The sequence below is a fragment of the Amblyomma mixtum genome, chromosome 2 (assembly GCF_055824585.1).
Source record: "Amblyomma mixtum isolate Tamu chromosome 2, ASM5582458v1, whole genome shotgun sequence".
Taxonomy (NCBI): domain Eukaryota; kingdom Metazoa; phylum Arthropoda; class Arachnida; order Ixodida; family Ixodidae; genus Amblyomma; species Amblyomma mixtum.
The window spans coordinates 316,734,557-316,761,954 of record NC_143013.1 but is presented as its reverse complement, the minus strand read 5'-3'; the positions used below and the strand labels follow the sequence as shown (position 1 = coordinate 316,761,954).

General features: G+C 49.4%; 1 protein-coding gene across 1 annotated transcript in view; it reads right to left on the bottom strand.

Annotated features, from left to right (window-relative positions):
* LOC149365068 (3-hydroxyanthranilate 3,4-dioxygenase-like) overlaps window positions 1-27,398 on the bottom strand; it is a 64,707-nt gene that overhangs the window by 7,032 nt on the left and 30,277 nt on the right. Inside the window, exons 2-4 of the mRNA XM_089575147.1 lie at window positions 3,552-4,386; window positions 2,502-2,752; window positions 1,826-2,083 (exon numbers count right to left, since the gene is read on the bottom strand). Of these exons, the coding sequence (XP_089431273.1) occupies window positions 1,826-2,083; window positions 2,502-2,752; window positions 3,552-3,887 (845 nt within the window). The 5' untranslated portion in view covers window positions 3,888-4,386. The remainder of the gene's footprint in view (window positions 1-1,825; window positions 2,084-2,501; window positions 2,753-3,551; window positions 4,387-27,398) is intronic.

The following is a 27,398-nucleotide window of genomic DNA, read 5'->3' as shown; positions in this document are numbered from 1 at the left end:
GCTTACGTTCTTGTCTTGTCTGCGCTGCAAACGTAATACGACGACGCCGTAAACACTGAGAAACATGGCTAGGGCGGCATCCAGCTGTCGCTGCAACTTTCTCGCCCTCACCCCCCGGCACGAAGAAATGACAGTGGTCGCTGTCCTGCCCTTAGAGCACCGTTGCTTGAGAGGGCCGTCTTTTAGGCGCATACATTGCCCAGAGACTCCAGAACAGAGGGGGCAGAGGGGCGTCCCCCCTCCCCGCTTCAGTCTTTAACTGCTTGCATTCGTATCAGTCATGATTTGTAGTGCAACAGCGCAACGGCACGAGGCCACAGGAAGAGAAGGTGCAAGACACAGCGCTGTAGCCCCGTTCCTGTGGCCTCGTGCCGTTGCGCTGTTGCACTACAAATCATGTCTGACCAACGTGCACATCATTTCAAGGTGGTACATTTATATCAGGTTTCTGACAAAGGCTTCAATTATAGGACGTTGTAATGTAAAACACAGTGGGGCTGAGCTAGTTAGCTTCATATATATATCCAGTCGTGAAGCATTTAATTTGAGTAACCTAAACCAATCATGTCCTCGCAGGAGCCGTTGATTGACGCTGTTCATGAGCATGATTAGCCGAATGAAAACAGACTATACGCAAAATTTTATAAATTTTATAAAATTTTTATGAAGCTGCACATTCAATTTACGTTTTATATGCCACAACAAATGCACTCACTATTCGATTGTGAAATGTAAAAAGTATAAACTAAATGTAAGCAAAATTTAATAAATATAATTAAATAAAACACGGAATTAATAAACTGATAGCTAAAACTTGAAGTCCTGCCCCCCCCCCCCCCCCCTCTTCCTAAAAAAAAAGTTGCGGAGTTTTTTCCCAAGCCCGCGCGTGGATGCAAATTAACAAGCCGATGCTCCCTTGTCCTTGGTCAGGAGTTAGCATGATCTCGAAGTGGTGAACTCGCCGAGATTCCTGCTGGCGTAGGCTCACTGTGCTACGACGATGGACGACGATGGAATGTGTTTTGTGCTGTTACGTTGTGCAGAGCGCACACAAGCACCGATGAATATGTTACGCTTTCTCATTTCTGCGTTTTACAGACACGAGAAAGACCTAGAGCACGACCCAATCGTTTAATTGTTAGTCCCACGCAACTTGTTCTACGATCTGCAGCCCATGAACTTCGTCATTATCACGATTCTGCTTCAGGACGAAGGCATCTGCCGTTGATTTTAAGCTGCCCCTCCTGCACCAGCTACGCCACGGTATGCGCGCACATCTGCCCACCTGATTTTGTTCCCTCCACTGCTACACTTCTCTTGGAATCAGCTCCGTTACCCACATGAATCATAAGCCGCGTTTGCATGAATGCGTCTTGAGTCGGCTTTTCGAGAGAAAGAGCAGGTTTTGAGAAAGAAGGGAGTGACTCATCCTCTACTCTCTTCCTCGGCGGTTTTGCGCTTTCCCTAAAAAAGTTGACCGCAGCCCTCTATCTCATTCATGTTACCGCGACTATATGTCGTCTGTTCTCTTTAATACAGGCCCTGTCCATGTCAACACCCTCCTCTTGATTTCAGCTCTTTAACCTGCTGTTTCAACACTTACCCACTTTGCTCTCTTTCCTCATCTGGCTGCGTGGTCCGCGGTTTAATTTCAAGCCTTTTCGTCACCCTCTGTGTTTCTGTCCCCCGTGCGAATGCCGGCAGGGTAATTCTTTTGGTTATTCTACTCTCTAGCCCTAAACTCGCTGTCAGCTACAGTACTTTTAAGAGCCCCCCATCAGCATGCTACCATCTCTAGGTAGCTGACTTGTAATCAATCGCTCACCTCCGCCCGCCGTCTCGGTCCAGCTCGTCCCCGTGCTCCTTCAGCCACCGGTCGAGGCTGAAGGGCTCGTCCAGGGTCACGCGGCTGTCCGGCTCGTAGGCGGGCTGCCTCAGGAAGGAGTTCGGGCCGGGCTTGCCGGTGCGCCGCTCCTCGGAACCCATGAACTCGTGGAGCAGGTCGGCCAGTCCCTGGGTCAGGTCGTTGCAGTGCAGCCAACGTTCGTACAGCACTTCTTGGCATTTGTCGTCCAGGTAGAACCTAGATGTCGCGCGCCACGTCCAAATCATAAGGCCTTTGTATCTGCGACCGGAATGTGTTTAAACGATCCCGTTTTTCCGCAATTCTTTGCTGCAGGCGCCATTTTGCTGTCCAGCGCGCAGCTTCAGTGCATGAGTGCTTAAGTGCTCCTTGGTGCATGACTCACCGCCTCCATCCATGGCCCGGCATCAGCAATAATAAATGTGGTGGCTCAGCATCTCGTACCACTGTACGCCCGCAGTATAGTCAGAACGCAAGTCCAATGTCTGCAGCTAACACTGACTGCATCATAAATTTCTTTTGCGTACGAAAAATGTAATCCAAATTGCATTTGAGTAGACAATGCGCACATTGTGTTTTACTCTTATTTTGAGACATGTCGCTTGTTACAAATGTGCGACAAAACGCTGCGCCGTACCTCATGCAGTCCAGCTCCTGGGGCGTCCGCTCTCGCTCGATGACGAGTCCCACAGTGTCGGCCTTCCGCTGGGGCGAGTGCGGTATCCTGCCAGGCAGCAGAAAGACCTCCCCTTCGCGGATCACCACGTCCTTGGCACGGCCGTGCTCGACCACCTTCAGCAACATGTCCCCGCGGAGCATGTAGAAGAGCTCCTCGCCTTCTTCCAGGTGATAGTCGGGACGTACGTTCGGTCCGCCCACGTAGAACACCTGCGCCGCAAGACAAAAGCCGTTTCGCACGCGGCGTCGCGCATCCGTCAAATCGAAACAGTGGCTGCAGTGCACTCATTACAGTCGGTCCGATTCATCGCTCTTTATTTATTGCGTTTTCGTGTCCGCGCCAGGCACCAAGGTGTTCCTAACATCTTCAATATGCGGTTATTGTGGTTCAGTCAGGGCAGACCAAACGGTAGAGACAAACACACTTCAACTGCCTTTTAAATTCTCCTGCTGACGGTTAATTGCCTATGAGGATTTAACGTCCCAAAGCGACTGAGGCTATGAGAGACGCCGTAGTCAAGGGCTCCGGAAATTTCGACCACCTGGTGTTCTTTAACGTGCACTGACATCGCGCAGTACACGGGCCTCTAGAATTTCGCCTCCATCGAAATTCGACCACCGCGGCCGGGATCGAAGCCTCGTCTTTCGGGTCAGCAGTCAAGCGCCATTACCACTGAACCACCGCGGCGGCCAACTGACGGAAAGTGAGTTTTCTATACGGCAGTGCCGTGTTGTTAGCCAGGTTTCCTTTCTTCCCCAAAGCGTCCACGTTTTTTTTTATCCCGACCTATAAGACAAATAGAAGTGCCACTCATTTGTTTGGATTCAAAACTGGAGGCGTCTTTTTTTCTGTTTTTGTTTTTCCTTGACATGCAAAGAAACTCGGCTAGACTTCTTTCTTGGCAATTTCCACTAGTGTCTCTGTGCGACCGTCCAGATATGCAGTGCACGGAAAGGGCCTTCAAGACTAACTTCACCCTCGATGTGTCCCCCCAGAGTTCCCACTGACCTTGAGCTGGCCGTCGCTGTGCATCATCTTGTTGCAGATGGGCGGCAGGAAGTAGGTCTTGTTGGCCTCAACCCATTGATCTACGTTGTACTTGATGACCCCCATGGAGCCTGCAGCGGGTGGCGCTCTGTGTTTCTTCACTCGAAGTAGGCTCTTCGCGTCGACGATGCTGCACCCTCGCGTTGTCTGTGCTGGTAACGACCGGCGATGCTTCCGCTGCGGCTTCGCCGAAGTGGCCGTACCTCGTCTGGGCGACGGACTCAGTCTCCTCAACGGCGTCGGGTCTTGCTGCCGCTGGGGCACGAAGGGCCCGTTTATGGTGGCCGTCGCTATCATTATGGCCCCAGGCTTGCAGCGCAAAGATACGCGGAAGGCCGGTGCGGTGACAATTAAGTTGTTTCTTTCGGGCCTCGGAGGAGCCCCGGTTGGGCCTTGGCGCACGTGAGAGTTTGTTGTGCGGTTTGGGCGGGCTCCGCTATCACGGATGTCCGCGAGATTGTGGGGATGGACTTGTCCCCTTGCTAGAAGCTCAGGGAGATACGTTTTGGTCAACAGGAACACTCGCAAGGAGGCACAGTAACCATTTTATCGCGTGCGCCAGCTGTCAGGGGGCTTCCAGAGAGACGCGATGTGGTCTCGAGCTTTTCTGTTTTCTTCTGAAGCTCCAAAGGTCCCCAGATGCTGGATCGAAAATACTCTGATCTTCCGCTGCGTCCGTTGTGTACCAGATATATTTCAACAGAGAAGGCTTTGTGTTACGGCGATGTCTAGGCGGCACCGACGTGTGTTGAACTTGCCAAGCTCCAGGGCTGACGATGTCTTGTAGGGAAAAGTTCTGCGTTCACAAAGAATGAAAAGGCAACAAAGTTAAAAGAATGTAACAAAGTCGTTTGCTGTGGGTGCTGTACTATTGTGCTGCTGTGTATGTCAGACCTGACAAAGTTTGGATAGAAAGCTTCACTGCGTTGCTTGCTGGTAAAACTGAATCGCAAAGTCCGACACTCGCTACCTTGTGCTGGCAGACATGTGCACACACGTAAGCCGCAGCATTGCTTCGCACGAGAATCAAAGCCTGTACTTGTCACATTTATTTTGGCAAGCTGAAAATAGAATTACCGGAGCGCCACTCTACGAGCTGTTATGGGTTTCATACAGCTGTGGCCAGCATACTTCTGTATTGGTTCGTGGGTTATCACTGGGACGGTTAACGATAGCGTGTGTGAGAGTGTTTCCCACAACGTTCGAGACAGCGAGGCTGGAGATTACGCCACCCCTTACCACGTGCGAGTGTCCTCACTCCATGCAAGGAAGGCGCTCAACAGAGACTGCACGTATATTTTAAACAGAAAGGTGCATTAAAGCGCTGAACTACATCTTAGAGTTCCGCACATCCCGTTGCCCTGCCGCAGCACCCAGTAACGGGCTAGCGGACCCGGGTGACTACACGAGTAGCGGAGAGCAGAGAACACCGCCTTCGACGGTCATTCAAGCTCTCTTAGTAAAACAGAGTATCAGCATTTCGGGCTCAGACGCGCGCATAGATAGACGAGAAGTAACGGTTTTGTGCAGCACGCTCGCGACGTAGTCCGAAAGCTAGAAGCTCAGATCGGAAACGCACAGCCCAACAACAAGAAGGAGTCCAAGTTCCCCTAAGCATGGTCTTCGAAGCACGTGCTCGCGACGCTATTCGCAAACGCACGGCACGAATGGGCTCAGGGTGCCTGCCCGCAGAAACGTACGGCCCGCCAGGACAGTAGGGTTCGCAACCGCGAAGCGGCAGACACTAACCACCGCAACTCGCGCCAGCTAAAGCGCACGAAAACGTGAGCGCAATGCGGCGAAGAAAGTTGATGATAAATAAATTGGTGCGCGGTAGCGAATTCATTGGGTAGGCTTTTCGTATGCATTTGTTGTTGCACATTTAGCTAGTGCTGGCTTTCGCAGCATGTTTCGCAGCGCTTTTCATGGCGTGTCGTGTAACCCAAGGAGAAGTTCGACCGATCAGTCAGTTTTGAAATTCGCACTGGTGGATTACTTTTATTGGTCACGAAGGTTCCACGAAAATTTGGTGTAGGGACAGAAGCTGCCGCTAGGGGCACTGCTGTGGATGCAGGTGCAGTTGGTGTCGCTGCTCCATGAAGGGGCAACGAAGCGGCGCCGGCATCGATGTGTTATGGCATAGGGCTGCTGCTTTAAAGGGGCTCTGAAACACCTTCCGAGGAGAGCACATAACACTCTCAAGGTTAGGCCACTTGTAAACATAAATACCCCCGAAAACAGAAGATTTGACAGCCGCCGCCGTAGCTCAGTTGGTAGAGCACCGGACGCGTAATTCAATCACTGCATTGCGTTGTGATGAAAACCTGAGCCAAATTACACACTTCTACACGCAGCAGAAAACCCCACAATCACGCGCGAAAGTTGGCAAACCCTTTCCGGCGACTATTTCATGCTCCCACCTTCCTCCGTCGCTGGCACCTGCGTATACAAGTTGGGAGACGCTATTGGTTAGATTCTTTCAGGCGTGTGGCAGCTACCGTGGCCGCGGCAAGCGTAGCTCAGGGGGGTCAGGAAGCTGCGCCCCGGGAGGTGGAGCCGGCGGAGGTGCGCCGACCTTCCAGCGTGCAGAAAGTGACGAGAGGAGAGGGAAAGACGCGAAGACGGTGAAATTCAAAATCTGACGACCGATAACTCAGTTTCTAGAAAGCGCATTAAAAAAAAAATTCTTGCTGGACATTTTTCGTCAAGCGGCGTGCTTAACATCCCAGGTATACCGAAACTTTATTACAGCCCCTTTCAGAGCTCCTTTAAAACACTGTCGTATGCATTTGTGACCATTTCTTGAGCTTTTCTGTTTGTGCAGTTACCGACAGGCACTGGTGCAAAACTTATATTCTAATGCACTTTTCTGTGGCAGAAATATTACGGTGGCACTTAATTATCATTACGCTATGTTTTACAAAAGATATGCGCCACCTTGCCCGTCTACAGGCTTTGTTAAATGGATGGATAGATGGATGGATAGGAGCGCCCCCTTTGAAACGGGGTGGTGGCAATTGCCACCATGCTCAGCTTTTCTTTCTTTAATATTTTTTTGTTTACTGTGTTGGCAATTCTCATTAAGATTCGCCATCATCTTTACGTACAGTTTCCTACAATTCTAACCTTATGCCACATCTCTGCTTTTCAGCCACCAATCCTCCAATCGCTTTTTGCTAACTTCCACTGCAGATTTATTTACATGACCATTGTTATCTTTAAACCCTAGGGCCTCAGAAAGAGTGACTGTGCCTGCATCGACATCCGGATGGATACCATCACATTAGCGCGTTAAATTAGCGCGTTAATCAGCGCCACCTTCCGGCCTCTCCTACTCTGCCCTACAAATGAAGAGCGAGCTTCCCTCTCAAAAAAAAGAAAAAAAAATTCGGAGGAGGACGCATAAGCTTCCTTTAAGGGTATGACGCGATAGTGTGTTGTGTTATTTACCATATATGTATATATAGAAGGTCATTCTCTACTTTACATTCATAGACCCCTGGGAGTCATCATACCCCTCCTGGCGCAGTGGTGCAGCGGTTAAGCGATGCGCCGCTGCCCTGCGATGGCAGGTGCTGCCATCGGTGGGGATGATGCCACCCAGGTGGCTCTTCCCGAGCTACCAGTCATTAATTTAACTGCCACCTCCCACAGTGGGCAGGTTGGAATCACGGCACAATGTCACGTGATTTAGGTGGCCCACCTACCTTGTAGGCTGCTCTCTGGTGACCACCTGCCAGAACTATGCCAGTGATTTTTAGCTCACAGCGCCGACACCGGATTTTCTGCTGAACTGGGCCTTTGACGTTATCGCGTTGACCCCGGCGGGTCATCTTTGCCGACTCATTCTTATTCATATGCATTTCTGCTGAGTTATTTTTAGTCACTTTCACTTTTGGATACTTCACGTGGCAGCCACCTTCTGGTCTCTCCCTCCTCTCCCCTACAAACGGAGAGGGGGATTTCACTATATTCACTTTGCAAGCTGGCAACCGTGGTAGGTGGCACGTGGTGTACACAACACTACGCCGGACACATTCAGTGCGAAGGCAGTACTTAACGTAGTTTCAATCAAAAATCTTTTGTGAAGCCTCGAAGTAACTCGGGTAAGCTCGGGTTAGTTCGGAGGAGCGTCGCGCTAGCTGTAGCCAATGGGAGGGTGACCTTGATGGTGACCTTGATGCCCTCAAGGTCTCTTGCTTTCGCACGTCTTCTCGATTCAACTACGTCAAAACCTTACCACCTTTTTATGTGATCGCATAAGATCCCCATACTCAAACGAAATCGTCACATCTTTCCATGTGCGCAAAGCTAGCTGTTTACTACGCCTTATTTTCATCCTACATATGTTATTCTCATTTAGTGTGGGGCACTACGACAGAAAAAAAAAACCTTTACCAGTCTCTTAAGAATGCAAAAGAATTTTACGAGTCATTAGTGATGTGCCCAACTTTTCATTCCAGTGCAGAAACATTCAGAAAGCTCCAGATCATTTCTGTAAACAATATTTATCAATATAAACTCCTGTGAGATTACTTGCTCAGCATTAGAAAAGAAAATACGCCATTACTTGACATATCGCTCTTACAATCTTAAGGCTAGAAAAACTCAGCGTTGGCGCTGAGGTGCTTGCCCAGCCACACCTGCTGTTATTTAGGAGTCTGCGCATTTAAATGCTTCTCTCATTAAACAGAAACACTCATTTTGACCATGCGCTCGCGAAAAAAAAAAAAAACAAGTGTCAGCTCGTGAACCAAACCGGTGGACACCTGCCCCGGTGCCTCAGGGCCCATACTGCCCGAGTTGTTGATAAGGCGAGCGTCGACTCATCTGGAGCAAGTTTTTTCTTTTATCATTCTTTTTTTCATGCACCTTCCCAGTGACAGCTTTCAGCTTCTCTGCGATCACCTCTGAGAGAGTCTATCCAGTTGGTGAATACACTCCTGGCTCGGTGCCTTAGGGCCCATGTTTACGACCCGGTGGTGCTAACGGGACGGAAGTCGGACCGACCACGCATCAGGTTTTTAGTGCGATATTATATGCGATATCACTTCATTCATTCATTCATTCATTCATTCATTCATTCATTCATTCATTCATTCATTCATTCATTCATTCATTCATCGCCATTAAGGTATTACGGCAGCCGAGATTTCATTTGAAAAAAAATTATACGCTCAAAGCATGATAAAAAGTATGAACGTATGTAATTTGTGCGACATCAGGTAGAAGATTCCAGGCAGTCGCTCTCTAGGGGGGGAAAAGAAGTAGAAGAATACCGCAAAACGTCATTTTTAAAAGCAAGTTCCTTGATTTGTAAGTGGTGATTCATTTTTTTTTTCGGGGGGGGGGGGGGGGGGGGGTCGTACGAAGGTAGTTCCATGTATTTCTCTAGACTATAGCGGTTTGGGAATCATATATGCTATAAAGGAATTTCAGACCCGAGGTTTGGGAATCATATATGCTATAAAGGAATTTCAGACGCACGTTTCTTCTCCCCGTCTTTAAGTCCGGCCACTGGAGAATATGCTTATCCTCTGTCATGCTGAGTTTTTTGTAATAGTTTCCGAGGTCAAACCTGGCGGCCTTTTAATCCAATTGCATTTCTTCAAGTTTGGTAGTTAACTACAGGGTCCCAGCATACACATGCGCCCTCGAGTGTTAATCGTACATGTGCGAACCGCCGCGGTGGCTCAGTGGTTATGGCGCTCGGCTGCTGACCCGAAAGGCGCGGGTGCGATCCCTGCCGCGGCGGTCGAATTTCGCTGGAGGCGAAATTGTACTGTGCGATGTCAGTGCACGTTAAACAAAATGGCTGAAATTTCCGGAGCCCTTTACTACAGCGTCCCCCATAGCCTGAGTCGCTTTGGGACGTTGAACCCCCGTAAACCAAACCAAACTAAACCGTAGGTGAGTGAAATACAATTGTTGTTTCAGTCCATTGGGTATGAAACTGAAATTTCGCCTAAATAACCGAGATCAGAAGCAGCTTTATTCGTTAAATAATTTATGTGAATTGATATGCGATAGCACTTATGTGCACTGTCTCGGCTGCAAGCTGAAGCTGACTGCTTTTATGGGGATACTGCTACGAACTGTGCGAACAGTAAAATAGAAGTTTCACGAAAATGCTGAAGCCGACCACGCCTGCTGCAGGCCACTTTTGGAGGCAGTTACGGATGTCTGTACCCGCACAGGTGCGACTATCTTTTGCAGCTAAAACCTAGCGCAAAGGATGCAATGGTTGCCGCTGTTCTTCACCTCTATTTCAAGTTGCGATGCCTGCCAGCAGAAATGGAAGACTTCTGTAATCGCGCTCAGGAGCTCGCAGAACAGGCTAGCTACTGCTGACTTGGCCAGCTCGAGTTAGGTCACGCACTCTTCCACACACACTGTTGCGGAATCAAAGGCATGAGCTGACTAGTTCTTTGGACCAGCAAGCGCAACAGCTCCCAAGAGGAGCTAGTGAAACTAGGCTTTCTTAAGTATACCTTCAAGATCCTCGAGAGGACGTTACCGTGTTTCACCCTTATCCGTAGGTAAAACGCGTCTTTATCAGGTACAACCCGGCACCGTGCCCATGTGCTCCTCTAGAAAGGCTGCTTTTATTTGCTTCGCTTATAGCAAGTCCGAATCGCGGAGCTCATTCCGACCGATGGTTTGAGCAAATGCTGTTGATTAAGACTTTTAAGTAAAGGTAACATCGTAACCACAGAGATTAGAAGTATCATTTTTATGTTTGATTTTTTAATTCATATTTCGTTTCAATAAGTTTCCCGTAGTAAATACTTTCAGACCTTTCATTTTGGTTCTATTCTTTCCAGTTTTATACACTGAACGTTAAACTTGAAACATCTGCTAAACCCACTTCCGGAAAAGTAACTTATCGGCTTCCCCAAACGCAGGATCTTGCACCTTTCAGCACAGCAGAGGCAGAGGCGAATACTGCATGTAACGACTGAAGAGCGCCAAAAATACTTTAGAGCTGAAACGATTGGGGTTGAGTGGCCACAGACAACTTCGTAGGAAGAACATCAGCTTAAAAAAAAAACAAAGATTTTGCTAGTCTACTATAGTTATGGCCTCTCATGCTCCTTCCCTTTTCTGCTCAATTAAATATGGTGTCAGTCCAGTGCTTAAGTTTTAACAAAATCAGCGGCGCCGACGGTGCACTTTGAAGAGATTGCAGCGTAATTAAGTTAGTGCGGCCGGGCTAGCCTAGAAACCATGGCGAAATTAGCTAATCATCGTATTAACGATTTTAATAATGTATCAAAGATGCGGTATCGAGTATCTGTATCGAAAATCAATTCCCTAAATGTAACTTGTATCGTTACCGAAAATACAGTTTTTCAGGGCATCGATCGGGTATTGGTATCGAAGATACTTTTTTGAAGTATCGGGCCCAGCCCTTCTTGTAGAGAGACTTCGGCCACAATAAAGGGATGATTATTCAGCAACGCAGTGTGTACTGGTGGCCGTGCACGTTTCTCTTAGTATTCTGCTATATATACGCTTTACGGTAACATATTTCGTGAATATTATTTCTCCCAACTGTTACCAGCCCGATGCCGTACAGAACAAGGCAACGAGTTCCCCTCGAAGCGGCAGCGGCCGCGCCAAAACACGGCGCTCAAAAGCACGGCTGTTTTGCCCCCGCGCCCTTTGCAGTTGCATAAGGTGCAGCCGCTGCGCTGTTTACGACTGAAAATCTGTGCTCTGCCTGATAGCACAGGAAGCAACTGCGCACGCTGCCAGCGCATGAACATCTCCTACAGCATTCGTCTGGAGCGCAGCAATGAGAGCATTTTAAGCTGTTTTAATCTCTAAACGCGGTCGTTTAGAAGGAATAGGATCGGCAGAGTCTGGTTGAGCTCCCTCGAGTAACGCAGTTTCGCGGTAAAAATTTGCCCCGACTGCGTGATCAGAGTTACTGCGGAATTACACGGGCGTGCAGATGTGAACGTTCAGTTGCAACACATCTGAAGCGCGTGGCACATACTGCGGTTTTCGCCGCCCGACTCTGCGATTTCCATATCTGCACATGCGATTGGAGAAAGAAAGGCTCGGTCTAGTTGCAGACGACTAGCGGTTGGTGTCCGTCCGTTTGGAGTTGAATCGCAGCGTCGATGTATTCGTTAAGTGACTCACCAGTGCGGCGTTCCACACTGCTTCCTGCGGCAACTGCAGCTATACTGGTGGAAGCAGTGCGCGTGATATGCGCCGCACGTTGTTAAACATCAAGCAACCCTGCGTGTCGTTCCGAAGAATCCGCTGGATATGCGTTTCGTGTGAAAACGCTCACCAAAAACCGCACAGCGATATCGGCGACTGCGCCGAAAGTTTTCGCTCTGGTCGCACCGTGTAACACGGCTCTGAGGCGCCCTAGTTATTTTAGTACGGAAACATTTATAAGCTCGCGAAAACCGACCAAAAATCTTGCCACCTGCGTACGCACTGTTGTGGCTCGAGGTAGCGTGGCCAGTTGTTACGACACCAAGGGGGCTCGTCCGGGATGACGGAAACGGTCTGAGCTTCGAAGTTTGAGATTACAAAAACAAACAGATTTAATGGCAAGAAACTAAGACACTTATTTACAAAAAGAAGAACAAGGAATCAGAATTTAAGAGTTCATAGCGTCTAGCGTCTGGATGAGCCTGAGCCACTGGATGAACCTATTACCGAAGGTCCAGAGTGTTCGTGCCCACTTTGGTCGCAGGTTATATAGCCCTAGGCTCCGCCCTTTCACCAGGCGACAATCCATCGCGACACAAAAGATCGGCACTAGCACCGCCATTGAAGACCTGTTGAGCCCCCTCACTAGGCGGTAACTCATCGTGGCACAAAAGATCGCCACCACACGTCACTGCCAACTAAGACACCTGTTTAGAGCCCGCACGTGGGAACCGGCGAGGATGAAGATAAGTCCGCACCACTGAAGTACTGAGTTGGCCGCTCGCGTCCATCAAACACAGGTGTGGCAGGATGACGTCACAGACGCAGCTGGCCAAGACACCTGTTGAGAGCCCGCACGTGGGAACTGGCGAGGAAGATGCTAAGTCCGCATTCCTATAGCATTGTGTCCTGTTGACGTCACAGCCACAGCTGCGCAGGCTTCCTCTGATTCGTTCCGGGGATTTTTTTTTTTTTCAAGACGAGGGACACCCTTTTTTCTCCTGTCGTCGGTTGCTTCTCGAAGGAGAGGCCGTTTTCGCCGAGCCGAGTGTGGGAAGAGCCTCATCGGCCACTTCCCAGAAAGTCACCCTTTTCTGTGAGGTCATCGTGGGGTCAAGTTGAAGTCAAACGACCCGTCAAAATTGCCGCTACGTTGAATCTCCCTCCGTTTCATCTCGGGTCTCAAGATGGGTCGTAACAGCACGTAGATAAAAAAAATAAATATCCACAACCGGGAGCCGAAACCGGGAGTCGAGCAAAGCATATAAGAGTTATCGAATAAAATGCATGTATATATCAGATGCCTGCCACTCAATTATTTTTAGCGCATAGGGTATCAGTAAGCAACCTATATACATATATTTGTATGGGGTTTAACGTCCCAAAGCGACTAAGGCTATGAGAGACGCCGTAGTGGAGGGCTCCGGAAATTTCGACCACCTGGGGTTCTTTAACGTGCACTGACATCGCACAGTACCCCGCGTCTTTCGGGTCAGCAGCCGAATATATATATATACACACGAGGGGGTATCCAAAAGAAACCGGACTAAATTTTTTGGTCGGCAAAGCTTCTGTGGTACCGCGTTTTGCCACTAGGAGCGCATAGAACGAACATTCCAGAGTCAGTAAGCCGAGTGCCATCGTTGAAGGAGGTCAGACTAGTTTAGGCAGAGTTTTAGAGTGACGACTGTTTTGTGTGAATGTCGTTTTTGCAATGGCTGATTTTCGTGAACAGCGTGCGGCGGTGAAATTCTGATTTTTGCTCGGAAAAAGTTGAATGGAAACTCTTCAAATATTAAGAAAGACGTACAAGGACGATGCTATGGGAACAACTCAAGTGTTCCTGAATCGAATCCTAAATCAAAGCAACAATCATGCCAATGGAAAACTTCAAATTCACCTCGAGAAAGCTCGTCAGGTGAAACCAAACCTCAAAACAATGCTGATTTGTTTTTTTCGACGTGAGAGGAGTCGTCCATTTAGAATTTGTTCCGCAGGGTCAGACAGTTAGCCAGGCTTTCTACTTGGATGTTTTGAAAAGAAAGATTGGGCAACAGTGTGCGGTGGAAGCGGCCAGATTTGTGGCGGTCGGGTGACTGGTTTTTCTATCATGGCAATGCCCCTGCTCACACAGCCCTGTCTCTACGACAATTTTGGACCAAAAATGGTATGACCCCTATTCCTCAACCTTCATACTCTCCCGACCTTACCCCGTGCTACTTTCTTTGTTTCCTAGAATGAAAAAATAGGTGAATGGAAAGCGTTCCGCTGATGTTGCTGAGGTGAAGAAAAAAACTACGGAGGCACTGTCAAGCATCACAAAAGATGAATTTAAACATTGTTTTGAAAAATGGAATGAAAGATTATACAAGCGTATCATTGCAAGTGAGGAATACTTTGAAGGAGATTGAAGGTCTATGCTTGAAATGTGAAGTTCAAACAAAAATAAGTCCGGTTTCTTTTGGGTACCCCCTCGTATATAACAAAAACCACCATATGGCGCGGCGGAGCTCTTAGCGATATGCGCACTGTTTTCCCTATGCTTCATTGCACTGTCCGTGTTGAGAGCCGAATTTTGTAGTGGTGATGCCGCTGTTCACGTATCGGAGTTGCCTTTTCTCCTGCTTCAGTCCTCAGGCGCAGCATATATGCATATTCTCCGTTTGGCATGTCGCATCCTACACCTGCGTACTCACCTCTGTATCTTTCGAACAATAAAAGGAAAAGCTATAGCACAGTCAGCTTGCGTGTCAAGGGCGCAGTCCCGATGATGAGGTAAGGGAGCAGTTAAAGAGAACAGCCTCTACTGCCCTGATTACTTGCCGTCTCATGTAGCACTTATGTTGGAGAGGTTCATGAACGGCACAACTGCGTCATTTTAAAGTGGGGACTCTCGACGGCGTTGCGCAGGTCGTCGCGTTAACGGCCGAGGTCTCAATTCCGACTTCTACAAGTACGCTGCGAGGCCTTCGAATTTCACCTGATCAGTATCCGTCCTGCATTTCAAACAGCGAGCTTCTCCTGCTCTCACGCACCTACGTGACGGCACCTTGGATGATACTGATGATGTAACTTGCGTGAAATGCTTGTTATACAGACGCGGAAGTTCGAAAGAAAAGCCCCCGGTTTCCCGCCGTGGCCCATTTCAACACTTCGCACCCATCTCCGTCGCTAGTCAAGGCGAACCATCTGCGCGGTGACCAGCAAGACATTTGGTTCTATTCCTCCTCTGCCGACACAGCAGCTAGGCAGGCAGCGAACCCCAGGCATCTATCGTCGCAGTATACCACGGAACATAGTGGAAATCAGAATGGCCGCCAGAAACTATACGTGTGAGTCCATTGTGATATCGCGTCGTAGTGCCAGCGGCGGCCTTCCGTCTGTCCAGTGCCCGCTAGCGGCCTCTAGCGCTGTGGTGTAGCAGCCCCTGGCAGCGAATGAAGCTCTCCCACTGCGTTGTGGAAAAGCTTTGTGGCGATTATATGCATTAAAAGGCTCACACTATAAGAAGATTGGGGGCAAGGGATGTGTGCAGGGCACAGGTGTCGGTGTTCTTCGCGCATCGCCGTCGGAAATGGCTGGCGAGGACGAACCGACCATATCAAGACCTCCCTACACCAAAGCGTTCGTGCCCGCACAAGCGAGCGACAAGCGTCCTTCGGGCCGCAACTGGAGCAAACATACAAGGTACGCGTGTCTGCAATCAGCGAAAATGCCGTGACTGGCGGACTTAGACCCCTCCTGTCGAAGACCGGAAGACTGCAGGGAAACCCTACGCACCTCGCTGCTGCTCAGGTCAGCGTTGATCTTCCCCGTCGATCCCCGAGTGCGGCTTCGTGTCGAAGCAGTATTGTACGTCACTCGGAGTGGTCCAATGGGGACACTAGCAGGGAGTCCACTAGAAAGGCCGCCCCGGGGCATGCCTATAACAAGCAAAACAGCTGCAGTCTTGTGCGCTCGGATTGCTTGAGAGGCACTGTCCCCACAATCCCCACAGGTTTCGCTTCCAAATAGAAGTTTTGAACAGCATCTCTCTTCCGCTTGGCGCATTTAGTCAGAACAATGACCAGGTCGCTCGTACAGGTATAGGAAACGTTTACCTTGCTCTATGTTGCCTCCATCACGTCTGCGATGCGAAAGCTCCATAAGCGAGTTAGGAGTTGAACAAAGTAATAGAAAAAAAAACTGCAGAGTTTAGTGCAACATGTTGGCGGTCCTCAGTGAATAGAATGACACTGACGGACGAAGGCAGGTTAGACAAACAGTCTGGAATGTATGAACGCGAAAACCAGTTGTGTGACCATGCGCTGCTTAGTAACAGGTGACGAGATAACGCTGAGCTGACGGCAAACTGCAGCTTTGGAATTTCAAATACGGTTCTGTGCCTTTTTTCCCCCACAGCCTCGCTCCTCATTATCTGTCAGTGCGAGGGCAAAGGCCGGCTGTGCTTATTAGGTGTTGAGAAAACATGCAGCACATGTACCCTGCTTGCTCGCAGCCTTCAGGATGTGGGCTATTTTGTGTACTGTATGTGGTAGCGCTTATGAACAAAGAAACGGGCGGAGGAAGACTCACTGACACCTTGTGCAAAAGTCCCTCGTAAAGGGACCTGTGGTGATGCCATAGGGCGCAAAAACTTCAGGGTACTCTGAAACTCTGCCTTAAGGGTATGACGCCATATCTGTAATGGGTCCCTTCAGAGGCCTGAGGTCCTCTTTGCGTATCACTTCACAGACACGGGTACTATTTTTTTTCCTTTACGTACCATCGCGTAACGCTTATCGTACCCTTAATAATGCAATGCGATAGCATTAAAGATCCCCTCCGCGCAAGTACTCCTTCTTTGTCGCTTAGGTTCTGCCTACATGCCTACATATATACGGAATTGGTCCTTCTCTACTTTACATTCATAGATCCCTGGGAGTCCTCATCTATACCACTCCTGGCGCAGTGGTGCAGCGGTTGAGCGATGCGCCAGTGCACGCGCCGGTGGATGTTCCCGAACACAGTCACCGGCGAGGCTCGTGAGACGCAGGTCGCTCTTCCCCAGCAACCACTCGCGACCGATAATTGAAGTAACTGCCACTAGCTTCGGTAAGCAGTTTGCTCACAGCACACAGCACAGCGTCACAGCAGTGGGCAGGCTGACACCTACCACAGTGGGCAGGTTGTGATGACGTCACAAGGTCACGTGGCCTTGGTGGTAGGTGGGCCACCTCCTTTTTTTCGACACTCCCAACACACCGGATTTGACGCTGAACGGGACCCTTAAAGCTGTCCCTTTAAAATGGCTCACAGTCTGAATACATTCACCCTGATGCTTTACGGTAGATTTCTGCGTATGTGAGAACAAAATTAGCTACGCGTAGTACTGCATTCTGTCGAATTTCTTTTTTGTCCCTTACAGGCGCCTTTGAACTAAAATTAGCCTCAACCAACTAGACATGCGGCAAACCCTCTTAGGTTACATTTCTGAGCTTATTTATTGAGCGTTTGTTGTTATAAATATCCAAGCACGAGAAAGAGAGGTCAAAATATTATTGAAATCAGGAAAAGTACCCGTAAAGATAAAAATGTTATTGCAAAATGGAAACTACTGCATTTTGTTTTGTCTGTCTGATGCGCTAAATTCATTGTAGCGGAGAAACAACACCCTGGGTGGGGAGTGAACCCGCGACCTAAGCATCTCCCGTCCGGTGGTCTATTACCAAGTGGACTACAGCAGTGGATATTCATCCGTGTAGTTCCTTGGGTGCGTATATATGTGTACAAGCATATGTAACCGTATACACTTAGTGTGTTAATTGGCACCGCTGCTTGTGACTAAATGACTAGAGTACCTTGATAAGCTTTCTAAAAAACAAGCCTATATCTAGGGCTTTGGTTAAGACTTAACGCCATGACAGCGGATGTGGAACGTCCTGCGAGATTGCAGGCGCCATACATGGAATGCGGTTGAAGATAGGCTTAGGCTACTACATGTGCCGCTGATACTTTCACGAGTCCGTGTACTGTGCGATGTGAGTGCATGTTAAAGAACCCCAGGTGGCCGAAATTTCCGACGCCCTTCACTACGACGTCCTGCATAACCTGAGTCGCTTTGGGGCGTTAAACCTCCACAAACCAGACCAGCCAAACCGTACTTTCAAGGAGTACGTTAGGTTCAAGCTAGCTGTTTGCCTTGGAAGAAAAAGAAAAGAAGGATGGCACTGTCACGCAGTGATTACAAGCGCAGAGTTTTCCCAGTATTTAGTTCTTCTCTAAAGATCTAATCTTTATCGGTATGCTCACCAAACCAGCCCCACAATTTATCCGCACAGCGACACCGGATACAAGACACCAAGATACCATCTTTTACAAGCTTAGAGTGACCTGAATTAAAATCTAACGAGGCCTTCGCAGTTCGTGGCCGAGACTGCCAGCACAAGATGGCATCTTGGTGTCTTGTATCCGGTCAGCCGTTCACAAGTCCTGCGCCCACATGATCAATGATAGCTTATCTGAGCAGTTGGCTAGGCTGAAATGGACTGGGTACCCGGATCACCTCATAACAATAGCGTGTGAAAGGGTGATAAGACTGGTAAAAAGTGGCGCAAGAAAGCAACAGACTCCCAGTGACCCAAAAAAGGTTGCTGTCGTCCCGTATGTCCATAGGTTGTCCCATGGGTTGAAGAAGACAGGGGGCAAATACGACGTGAAGGTTGTTTTTTCCGCACCAAATACGTTGAGTGGCATCTGTGCACAACAAAAAAGGAGATCTGACATTGGCCTACGTGGAAAAACGGGTGGATGTCAGGTCAAGCATCGACCGAAGTTCGTTTCATGCAGTGTTAGAGTTGTTTATAAGTTTCCGCTTTCCTGCGGTGCCGTTTATATTGGCCAGACTGGACGATGCGAAGGCTTCAAGAACACTCCAATTCCTGCGATAACAACTCGACAAAGTCATCTATTGACCTCGCACTGCACCGCCGTTCTTGCGGTTGCACCCCTGCTTTTTGTGCCACAACCATTCTTTTTAGACACAAAGACCAATTGGCTAGAGAAATAATGGCAGCTTATCACATGCATAATTCTGGAAACACTTGTGTCAGTCGGCCTTCTATAGTGATGTCACAGAATGAACTCGATTTCCTCAAGGGTGCCCATCTTGATTGTTAGCGCGATTAAGGACGCGTCCTGTGTTATCTTCCTCTGGCCAGAGTGTGCTTTTGTTTTTGTTGTTGAACACGTGCTTATTGGCTCACGCCTTGTATGACGGTTCCGTTTATGTTTGTTTGTTTTTTCGAAGATGTATATATACTCTTCCTTTTCCGTAATAAATTTCAGTTGAAGTCAGCGCTTGTGTTGTCGATTCTCCCCCTTTTGTCCGTGTTTCGTGCGCTGTTGGGAAAAATACCACGCTTGTCCTCTGGCATGCCCCCGTTATGTGGTACAGCGCGGGTGGTTCTTGGCACCAAGGCCATTTGTCAGTGTATTGTGTGGGATACATTTTGTTGAGTACGTGTAGGTTCGGGTACGAGCCCGTTTGTAGCTGCCTCCACGCGACAGAGTCCTCTCTGCTAAGTTGTGTGGTGGTGGATACCGCTTTCTGCAGCCCTTGTAATAGTTTAGTATCGCCGAATAATCTTGGGGTACAGGTTCGTTCCCCTCGAGGTCGCCTACTTTGGATGCTCGGTAATAAGTGTACCCTCGAGGTATCCTGTCCGCCTCTTGGTTCCCTGTTACTCCCGCGTGTCCCGGCGTCCATACTATCGTACCTGATTAAAGGTCGCCGCTTCGGTCGAAATCGGGCGGTGATAGAATGAGTACATGTGACGGTGAAATAATTTGCACTGAACAAGACAAACAAATCATGCATCACACATAACATACAACGGTCTCTCTCCTTCTTTAACATTATGCTAAGGGGTTTACCGAACGCTCTGAACCTACACACAGCACAGAAGTGACAGCAGTGCTTCGCCGTATTCGACCTCAGTCTTGCTGTCGGCTGTACAAATATACACATTACCAAAACCGAATGCAGCAAAATATTCCGTTCGCATTAAGTTGTCAAATATAGGCGCTCTGCTATAGCTCTACACAAAAGCACGAAGCGGCAAGAGCTGGTGGAAGAAGACCGAAAGACAGGATGCTCTAGTGCTTGAAGTCGCTCCGCGCCTCCAAGACAACGAAAGCCCTGCAGCCCTGCCGAAGCCACGCATGCGCGCCTTACAAGCTCAGCGCGCTACGTCCTACACCGCGAGCGCCGACAACGCGACAGAACAAACCGCGGCAGTGTCGGACAACCCTACAGCTGTAGAGCTGTAGTGGCGGCCCGATGACGGCGTTGAGGGTGATAGCCCCGTACTTGAAAGCTTATGGAGCGGCATGGCAAGACATAGCGACCTTTTCTCGCCAGCCATGGGCGTCCGGAAAGGGGGGCAAAGGGGGGGGGGGGGGAGCAACGCCCCTCCCCCTTTGTTTGGAATTTTTCGGATATTATTTATGCCCTAGTTGAAAACAACTACAAACTTACCGCCTCCCCCATCCCCGGACATCGGGTGCAGGCCCCCCCCCCCCCCCCCCCCCCCCCCCCTGGAAAAAGTTCTGCGGACGCCCTTGTCGCCAGCTAGGCCTCCATGCCAGCTTGTACAAATATTTCGATCGTGCACACGAAGATGTAAAAAAAAAAACACCTCCTCTCTGGGCTGTTGCAAACCGCTTCTGCTGCCGCTTCCATTGCACTGGAGCTAGATGCACACAAAGGTCCGGCGAGAAATATGGCCACGTCCGGGAAGCGCATATTGGAACCCGTCGACAGTGCCACCACCACAAAATGGACGGCGTTGCGGTCTAGCTGAGTGCCTTCGGTTGTTAATTCCCATACGTGCACATGTGTTTTCAATATACACGGCTTGCGCAAATAATTTCTTTCTTTGCTGAAGTTCGTCGTCACAGTCTGCAGCCATCCTGCTGACTCCAGTTTCACCGGTGAGCGCGACGCGTATCTGCATGCGGACGTAGCTTTCTGAGAATATTCACGCTAGCCGTAAAAACATTACTCGCACACGTTCCCCAGATATTGCGAGAGGAAGAGATATGCAGAAATAAAAAAGGAACACTACGCCAGCATCGCCGCTGCACGTTTGCTGCTCGCCTGTCGTATCTGCATGCGCGTGTCGTCGCTTGCATTGAAGCAAAGCGTAGCGCTTATGAAGGGTCGAGGTTCGACAATGTAATCGTTCATTGCTTTCGAATGATAGCGCATCATCATCTGACGTTTATGGCAGACTTGGAGGTTCCTCGCGCACTTCACTTTATCAGTGCATGACAGCTGAGCTCTTTGAAAGAGAGTGCAGTTGTTGCTGTCATAAGCCGCCTTTACATGAAGGCGACAGGAGCGCATGACATTTCCTAGAACATCACGGGTAATGCGACGCGCTAGAGTTTACATGTAGCGCATTATCTCTAGAGCGATGGTGCCGGCGGCACGTGATCCGCGTCCTCATGAATGCGACAGTCGCGTGTTTTCATGTGCGTCGCGCTAACTCACCAGACGGGGTCAAGGAGGACAAGCTGCCTGGCTCGTCGGCTGTTGTTGTGTCGTACTCCCGATTCTGTGGAACACGTTTTTAAATAGGCAAGCCAAACATGAAACCTTATCTTCCTGCATACTTGCGCCTCTTCATGGTGGATCAACTCTCGCAGCACCACTTTGGTTTGGTTTGGTGTATTGGGGTTTAACGTCCCGAGGCGACTCAGGCTATGAGGGACGCCGTAGTGAAGGGCTCCGGAAATTTCGACCACCTGGGGTTCTTTAACGTGCACTGACATCGCACAGCACACGGGCCTCTAGAACTTCGCCTCTATCGAAATTCGACCGCCGCTGCCGGGATCGATCCCGCAACTTTCGGGTCAGCAGCCGAGCGCCGTAACCACTGAGCCACCGCGGCGGGTCCACAGCGCCACTTTCCCATCTAGCTTCTAGGTAATATTGAGAAATTTTGTGTGTGTGGCTAAACTTGCGGCTTTGGCAGCTGCTTTCAGGGTCCGGAGTATGCAACGTAGGCAGGCGTTCTGGATAGGTGTTTTGCCCTCTGTACCACACACCACCAAATAAATCGCCAGAATAAGATTCCTGATCTGATGGTCGATGTCAGTTTTGAGTAATGGGCGGCGAAAGAGGCTGAAGGTTTTTCTTTTTCTTCTTAGTTTCGTTTCCATGTAGATATATAGATTAAATGCTGATCTCGCGAAAGAGCTATAGTTTTAGTCGTTATTCAGAATGGTTTCGATGTCTCTCCACGCTCGTGGACTTTCTGATGCTTGAGGCGCATAAGGAAACAAGTGGAATATTGGAGCACGTTTACCGCGTGGCAGAAAACTTCCTGTCGCAAAGTTTCCCAGTTGTTCACCGCGCACCTTAGAAGAGACCTGCGTGGTTTTGATGAACCTAGTTATCGCCGCTTTGGTTTGATATAAAAGCGTTAGTATAGCCAAAGGCACGCGATTCGGAGATTCATTTTCACTAATCTCGTGCTGGATCGAATGCTCCATTGGGATTCTCGCACAGCTGACTGGGTACAAGAGGAGGCGTCACCCTACATGCTGTGTAACGTGTGTTTTACAGCGAAAGCTGTAAAAGCTTTGTCAGATATCTAAACGTAGGGGGATATCTAAACAACGGCGGAGTCAGTGTCACACCACGCAGCATCACGCGTTACGCTGTGACGAGGAGGGAAGCACAGCGGTTATAGTCGCGTCCTGCACTCCCCCCACACGCAACGCAAGGTTAGTCCCGGCTGCGGCAGCTGCATTTTAAAGTGAAACGTGATCAAACTGACCTGCTCGTGTTCATGTTTCCGACCATGCTTTCGCTGTAGGCTAAGCATCATTTTTGTTCGAGCTTTGGACGGACATTGAATCTGGTCGGTACAATTCGAAAACAACGCGATTTGGACGAGGAGAACAGCCGGGAAGCAAAAAACGCACTCCCTTTAACTTTAACGCTGTTTCTAACCAACCTGTCTCTCTTGTTCGATCTGCGCTGAGAAAAGGAAAAAAGATAAATGAATTCGTTTCGTCCCGAATGTTCTTACAATTTTTTTTTTGCCCGTTTATTTCCTTGGCTTAGCTCCAGTCGCACAGGGCCAGGAGCAGGCGCCCTCTGGCAGATTTCGATCGTACACTAGCGGTCAGCGTGATACACGGAAGTAGCGATGTTTTTGACTCAAACTATGCAGTCTGATAGCATGCGGCAGGTACAGACAAGCCTGGCCTGCAGCGCCGTCTCGTGACGCATGTATGCTGCCGTCCACCTGCAGCCAGTCAGCGTGCATTGGTCGTTATCAGTTTTTTAAGCAGGTAGCCCGTTCTCACGCTGTTTTGCGACTGGAGCCTACCCTACTCACGCGCTGCTTTTCAAATCGCTAACGTGCAGTCAGGAGATGCTGAACACATGCGGCCAGCCGCGCGTTGCGCGCGTAACTCAACGCTCGATTCCGCTGGACTAACCTGCCGTGTGAGACGCCGGGAGCCGGAGACAGCTCGGAGGAGGAAGAAGTGGGTGAGGGCACACCGCGCTTGCGCGCCGGTCACTTCATTCGACCCAGGGTGGAAGACCTCGCGCGGGGCGCAGGCGATGACGCACAAAACCACATGCACGCGGATGGATGGAAGCCCTGCGCGCGCTCGTTGGCTCGTGTGGACGGAGGACGGGGCTTGTAAGCGCGACCGCGGGAAGAAGGCCTTCGCGTGCCAGCGTGCCTTTTTGTTTTTGAGACGTCTTGTGTCACCGCAACGCGAGCCGAACCGTGTACGAGCAACCGACGTCCCCGTGCGGACGTGACACCACTACGCAAGGAGAGGAGGCGGCATCGCTTTCGTGCACCTGGCGTCGGCTCGGTCTAAGCGGCTGGCCGCCTTCGCCGCCGCACTCCTGCCGTGGCTGTTCTGATTGCGAGCGCCTCTTTCTGGGGTCTATGGCGGCGGCGTCTACGAGGGCGCGCCGAAGAATGTGGCGCCGAAAGTAAGGGCAGCCGACAGGAGTCACAGCTGCGCCGTGCACATGAAGTTTGTTTACTACTTTTACACAACCATAAAAAATAAACGGGGAGACGCCTGACTCACGCAGTATTAAGCATGAAATGCGTTTAGCTCCCGTTGTCGGCAGTGTGGTGACGTCACGCCGAGACCGAGAGCCAACATCCAGGCATTGAATTCCACTCATCCGGGCAGTGAAACGCTCAGTGTGTACGTGTGTTTCTGTCTCTGTCCTTGTTTCCTTCGCGCAGTTTAAACCATGAATGAGTGAAACGAGATCATGCGGGCACCGTACGAGATGAACCAGTTTCAACGAGACTCTCTAAGCCCTGCTACGGGACCGGCATACAAGCGCCGGTTGCTCTCCAAACGAGTCACAAAAAATAACTGCTGCCAGTGTCTTCTCAATGTTCATCAAGATATCACTCGAGCTGGGCATTTGATAATGCACGGAATTATAATTTCCGATTTCTAATAACGCGTGCAAAAAGCACATACATGCCACAGTACACTTCGTTGTCATACGTGATCTGTTAGGGGCTTTGAGAGAAGGCCGCTTAGAGAAAGAGGGGAGCTCCAGGGCGAGAACGGCTTTCGGCTGAAAAACTGCTTTCGCGGCCTCCCCAAGGATGGCGCTGCGGTACTGCACTCACTAGAGTTACTGTATATGCTACCACCTTTGGTAGCATATACAGTAACTCTAGCACTCACTAGGGTGCCTGGATGCGCGCCCTCGGCGAGGGCTACTTTGAACTTCTATTTTGGCGCATTTACTAGCCATTTTTTTTTTTTGCAATTGCACATACAATAGCAAGCAAGAACAGAACATAACAATTATTTCCAAGCTTTGCTGTCCTCATTGCTGTCCTGGTCCCCTTGATGCGCGCGCGCGTCCTCGATGCATATATTCCTCCAACGAACTGGAGTCTGAAATACGCCAGCAGCAGAGAATTGGCGGTGCACTTGATCGCACATCATGTTTGACTTTCTGGCACGCAGCGGCATCGTACAAGGACACTTGCGGCGGATGCCCTTTTCAACACCTGGCGCAAGGAGCACTGAAAATTTTGGTCCTTCCAATTTCTAATGCTGATGCAGAGCGCGTGCTCTCTTGCGTGAACTTGACGAAAACAGAGATCCGTAACAAAATGAAGCTGGACTTGCTTATGGCGATTCTGTGAATCAAATTTGGGCTACGATTCCAAGAAAAAACAGCATCATCGTTTAACGTTGCTGCTGAGTTGTTGAATAGAATGTGCCAAAATTACTCCAGCAAGAATACTATCTACTCTAGATAAACTACGCGGACTGAACTTTTATTTATTTGCAACGTACCTGATACTTGAAGGCCGAGCGAGAGGCCCAAAATTCCGTGCTCTTTATTTACTCTGTGTGTTTGTGTTGATTCAAAATGATATTATTTATTGTTCATTAATAAAAGTTGCTTATAATAACGGTTCTTTTCTACTTGGCTACAAATTTGGCGCCAAGATCAGGTGGCGTGGCTACTTTTGGCTACTTTTAGCTTCAGTTCTGGCTCTTTTTGAAAAATTCCCAACGGCAACCCTGGCTCAGGCCCTTTTCCCCCTCTGGCAGGCAGATGTATACACGCTCGCGGAGTATTAGAACGCGCTGCATATTCATGTACATTCTTGTCAGGCCTGCGTCTCGTCGTGTCCGCGTACGCTTCTGCATCGTCCTGGATTTCAATGCCGCCACCGCCACAGCTGCTTAAGCCGAGCAATGGAGCCTGATGAAGGGGAGGGAGGAAGCGTTTTGCGGAAAGCGATCGCTTTGCGAGTGATACGCCATAGCAGAAGACTGCTCGCCGCTGCCGACAACGCCATGATGGGCTAGAGGGGGTACACGCAGTGGCGAACAGCGGCGGCTATGCCTTTCGGCTTGGGCGTGCGGATGATGGCGCCAGGAGAGCGCGCAGCTAGAGCAGCGCGCTGCCCCGGCTGCGGAGCTGGTTACGAGGGACAACGGCGACGCCGCGAAACGCAGCAACGGGCGCCAAAGAACTGCGTTCTAATCCACCGATAGACGCTGAAGGCGCTGTACGAAAGGAGAAGCGGATGAACGCAGTGGCTCTTGATCAAATTCTAGCGACCCGAGGGACCTGCCCCGCAACCATGCCGCAGAGGATGTCGCTGCAGGATCGCGGTCGACTGCAAGTCCGCGAACCCATTTATTGCAGTTGTGTTGAGACGAAGGTCAAAAACACTATTTTAAAAATTTGTGCCGGGCTTCTCTGAAACACCTGGTATACTGAGCCAACGGAGCGGAAATGAGTTCATTTGAATATTTGGGATGTGCGTTCGTAATGTTAGGTTAAATATTCAGAAAAATAATGAAGCGGTAAAAACGGGACATAAAGTATGCTGGTGGAACAAATACTTCATCCGGTATGATTCATCTTAAAAATCGAGAGTTGTTAGCCCCACTGCACGGTAAACACGGCAACTGCAAACGGCAACGTACGGTAAACACGGCAAGCACCACCGTACGGCAAATGTGACTAGGCAAGCCTGACAACGGTAGCAACGGCAACGTGTTGCCGCATTTGCCGGACCGCTTTCGGGCTACGCTAAAACTAATAAAACGAAAGGCACTCTTCAGCAAGGCTTCCGTGCTATAGGGTATGGTCAGTATATTTTATCTTAAGCGCGCATTTACTATAACTGAAGTAGCGGCCCATAATGCTGCCTGAAGAGAGAGCAATCAGACCTCACTCTAGAACAACACTCAGCATCCAGTACAAAGCCTAGCTGCAGCCAGTTTCTACAATCCTTAACATGGCAGAGCTCTTAGCGACCAGGCGTTGTTTCTTGCGGTTCTCGGATTCATCGCTGAACATTTTTATTGGCTGTTCGTCCTGTAAAGGGAGATATAGTAGTCTTTACATAGGACATACGGCGCTTTATATTATTGCGCTCAAAAAAGGCGTTTTCTAGCTTTCCCTATCACCAGCAGCAGACTGCGCGCCATAGATGGGATGCGTTCGTTACGCGAGGGGAGTTCACTAAGCGCGTTCATTAAGCACTTAATTCTGTTTTCCCCTTTATTTGTTTCATTCTGGTTTACAGAAACCGGAGCAAAGGCAAGAAGCCTGACAAAGGCCTCTGCTCCGTATGCAGTTCAGCACATAGGCATCAGAAACATAAAACCACAACTACGAACACAAATCATGTGCATGCATTACAAACGGCCTTAGATCCTTGTTTCAAGAAATCTAGGAAAAACCTAAGAACACTCGGCAAGGAACCTTCTCAGGCGAACAAAACATGCAAAGTGCCCGACAAAAAAAAAAAAAAAACAGATTTCAATTGGCAGCACCATTTTAAATAAGCATGGTCATGCATGCACAGTGAAATTATTACGTAGGTGTGAAAATTTTCCCTTCCTTTTTTGCGGGACAAAAGGGATAAAAGAAGCAACACTGAAACGCCATGTATGCTGACAAAGCACTAGAAAAAAAATTAATGAAATGAATTCAAGATCTTCTTACATTATTACATTCTTCGCTTAGAATTGGCTTATTGAAATCTAGCAGTTTTTCATTGCGATTTAGTAAAGAAGGTATTTTAAGCTGTACGTGTTGCCTCT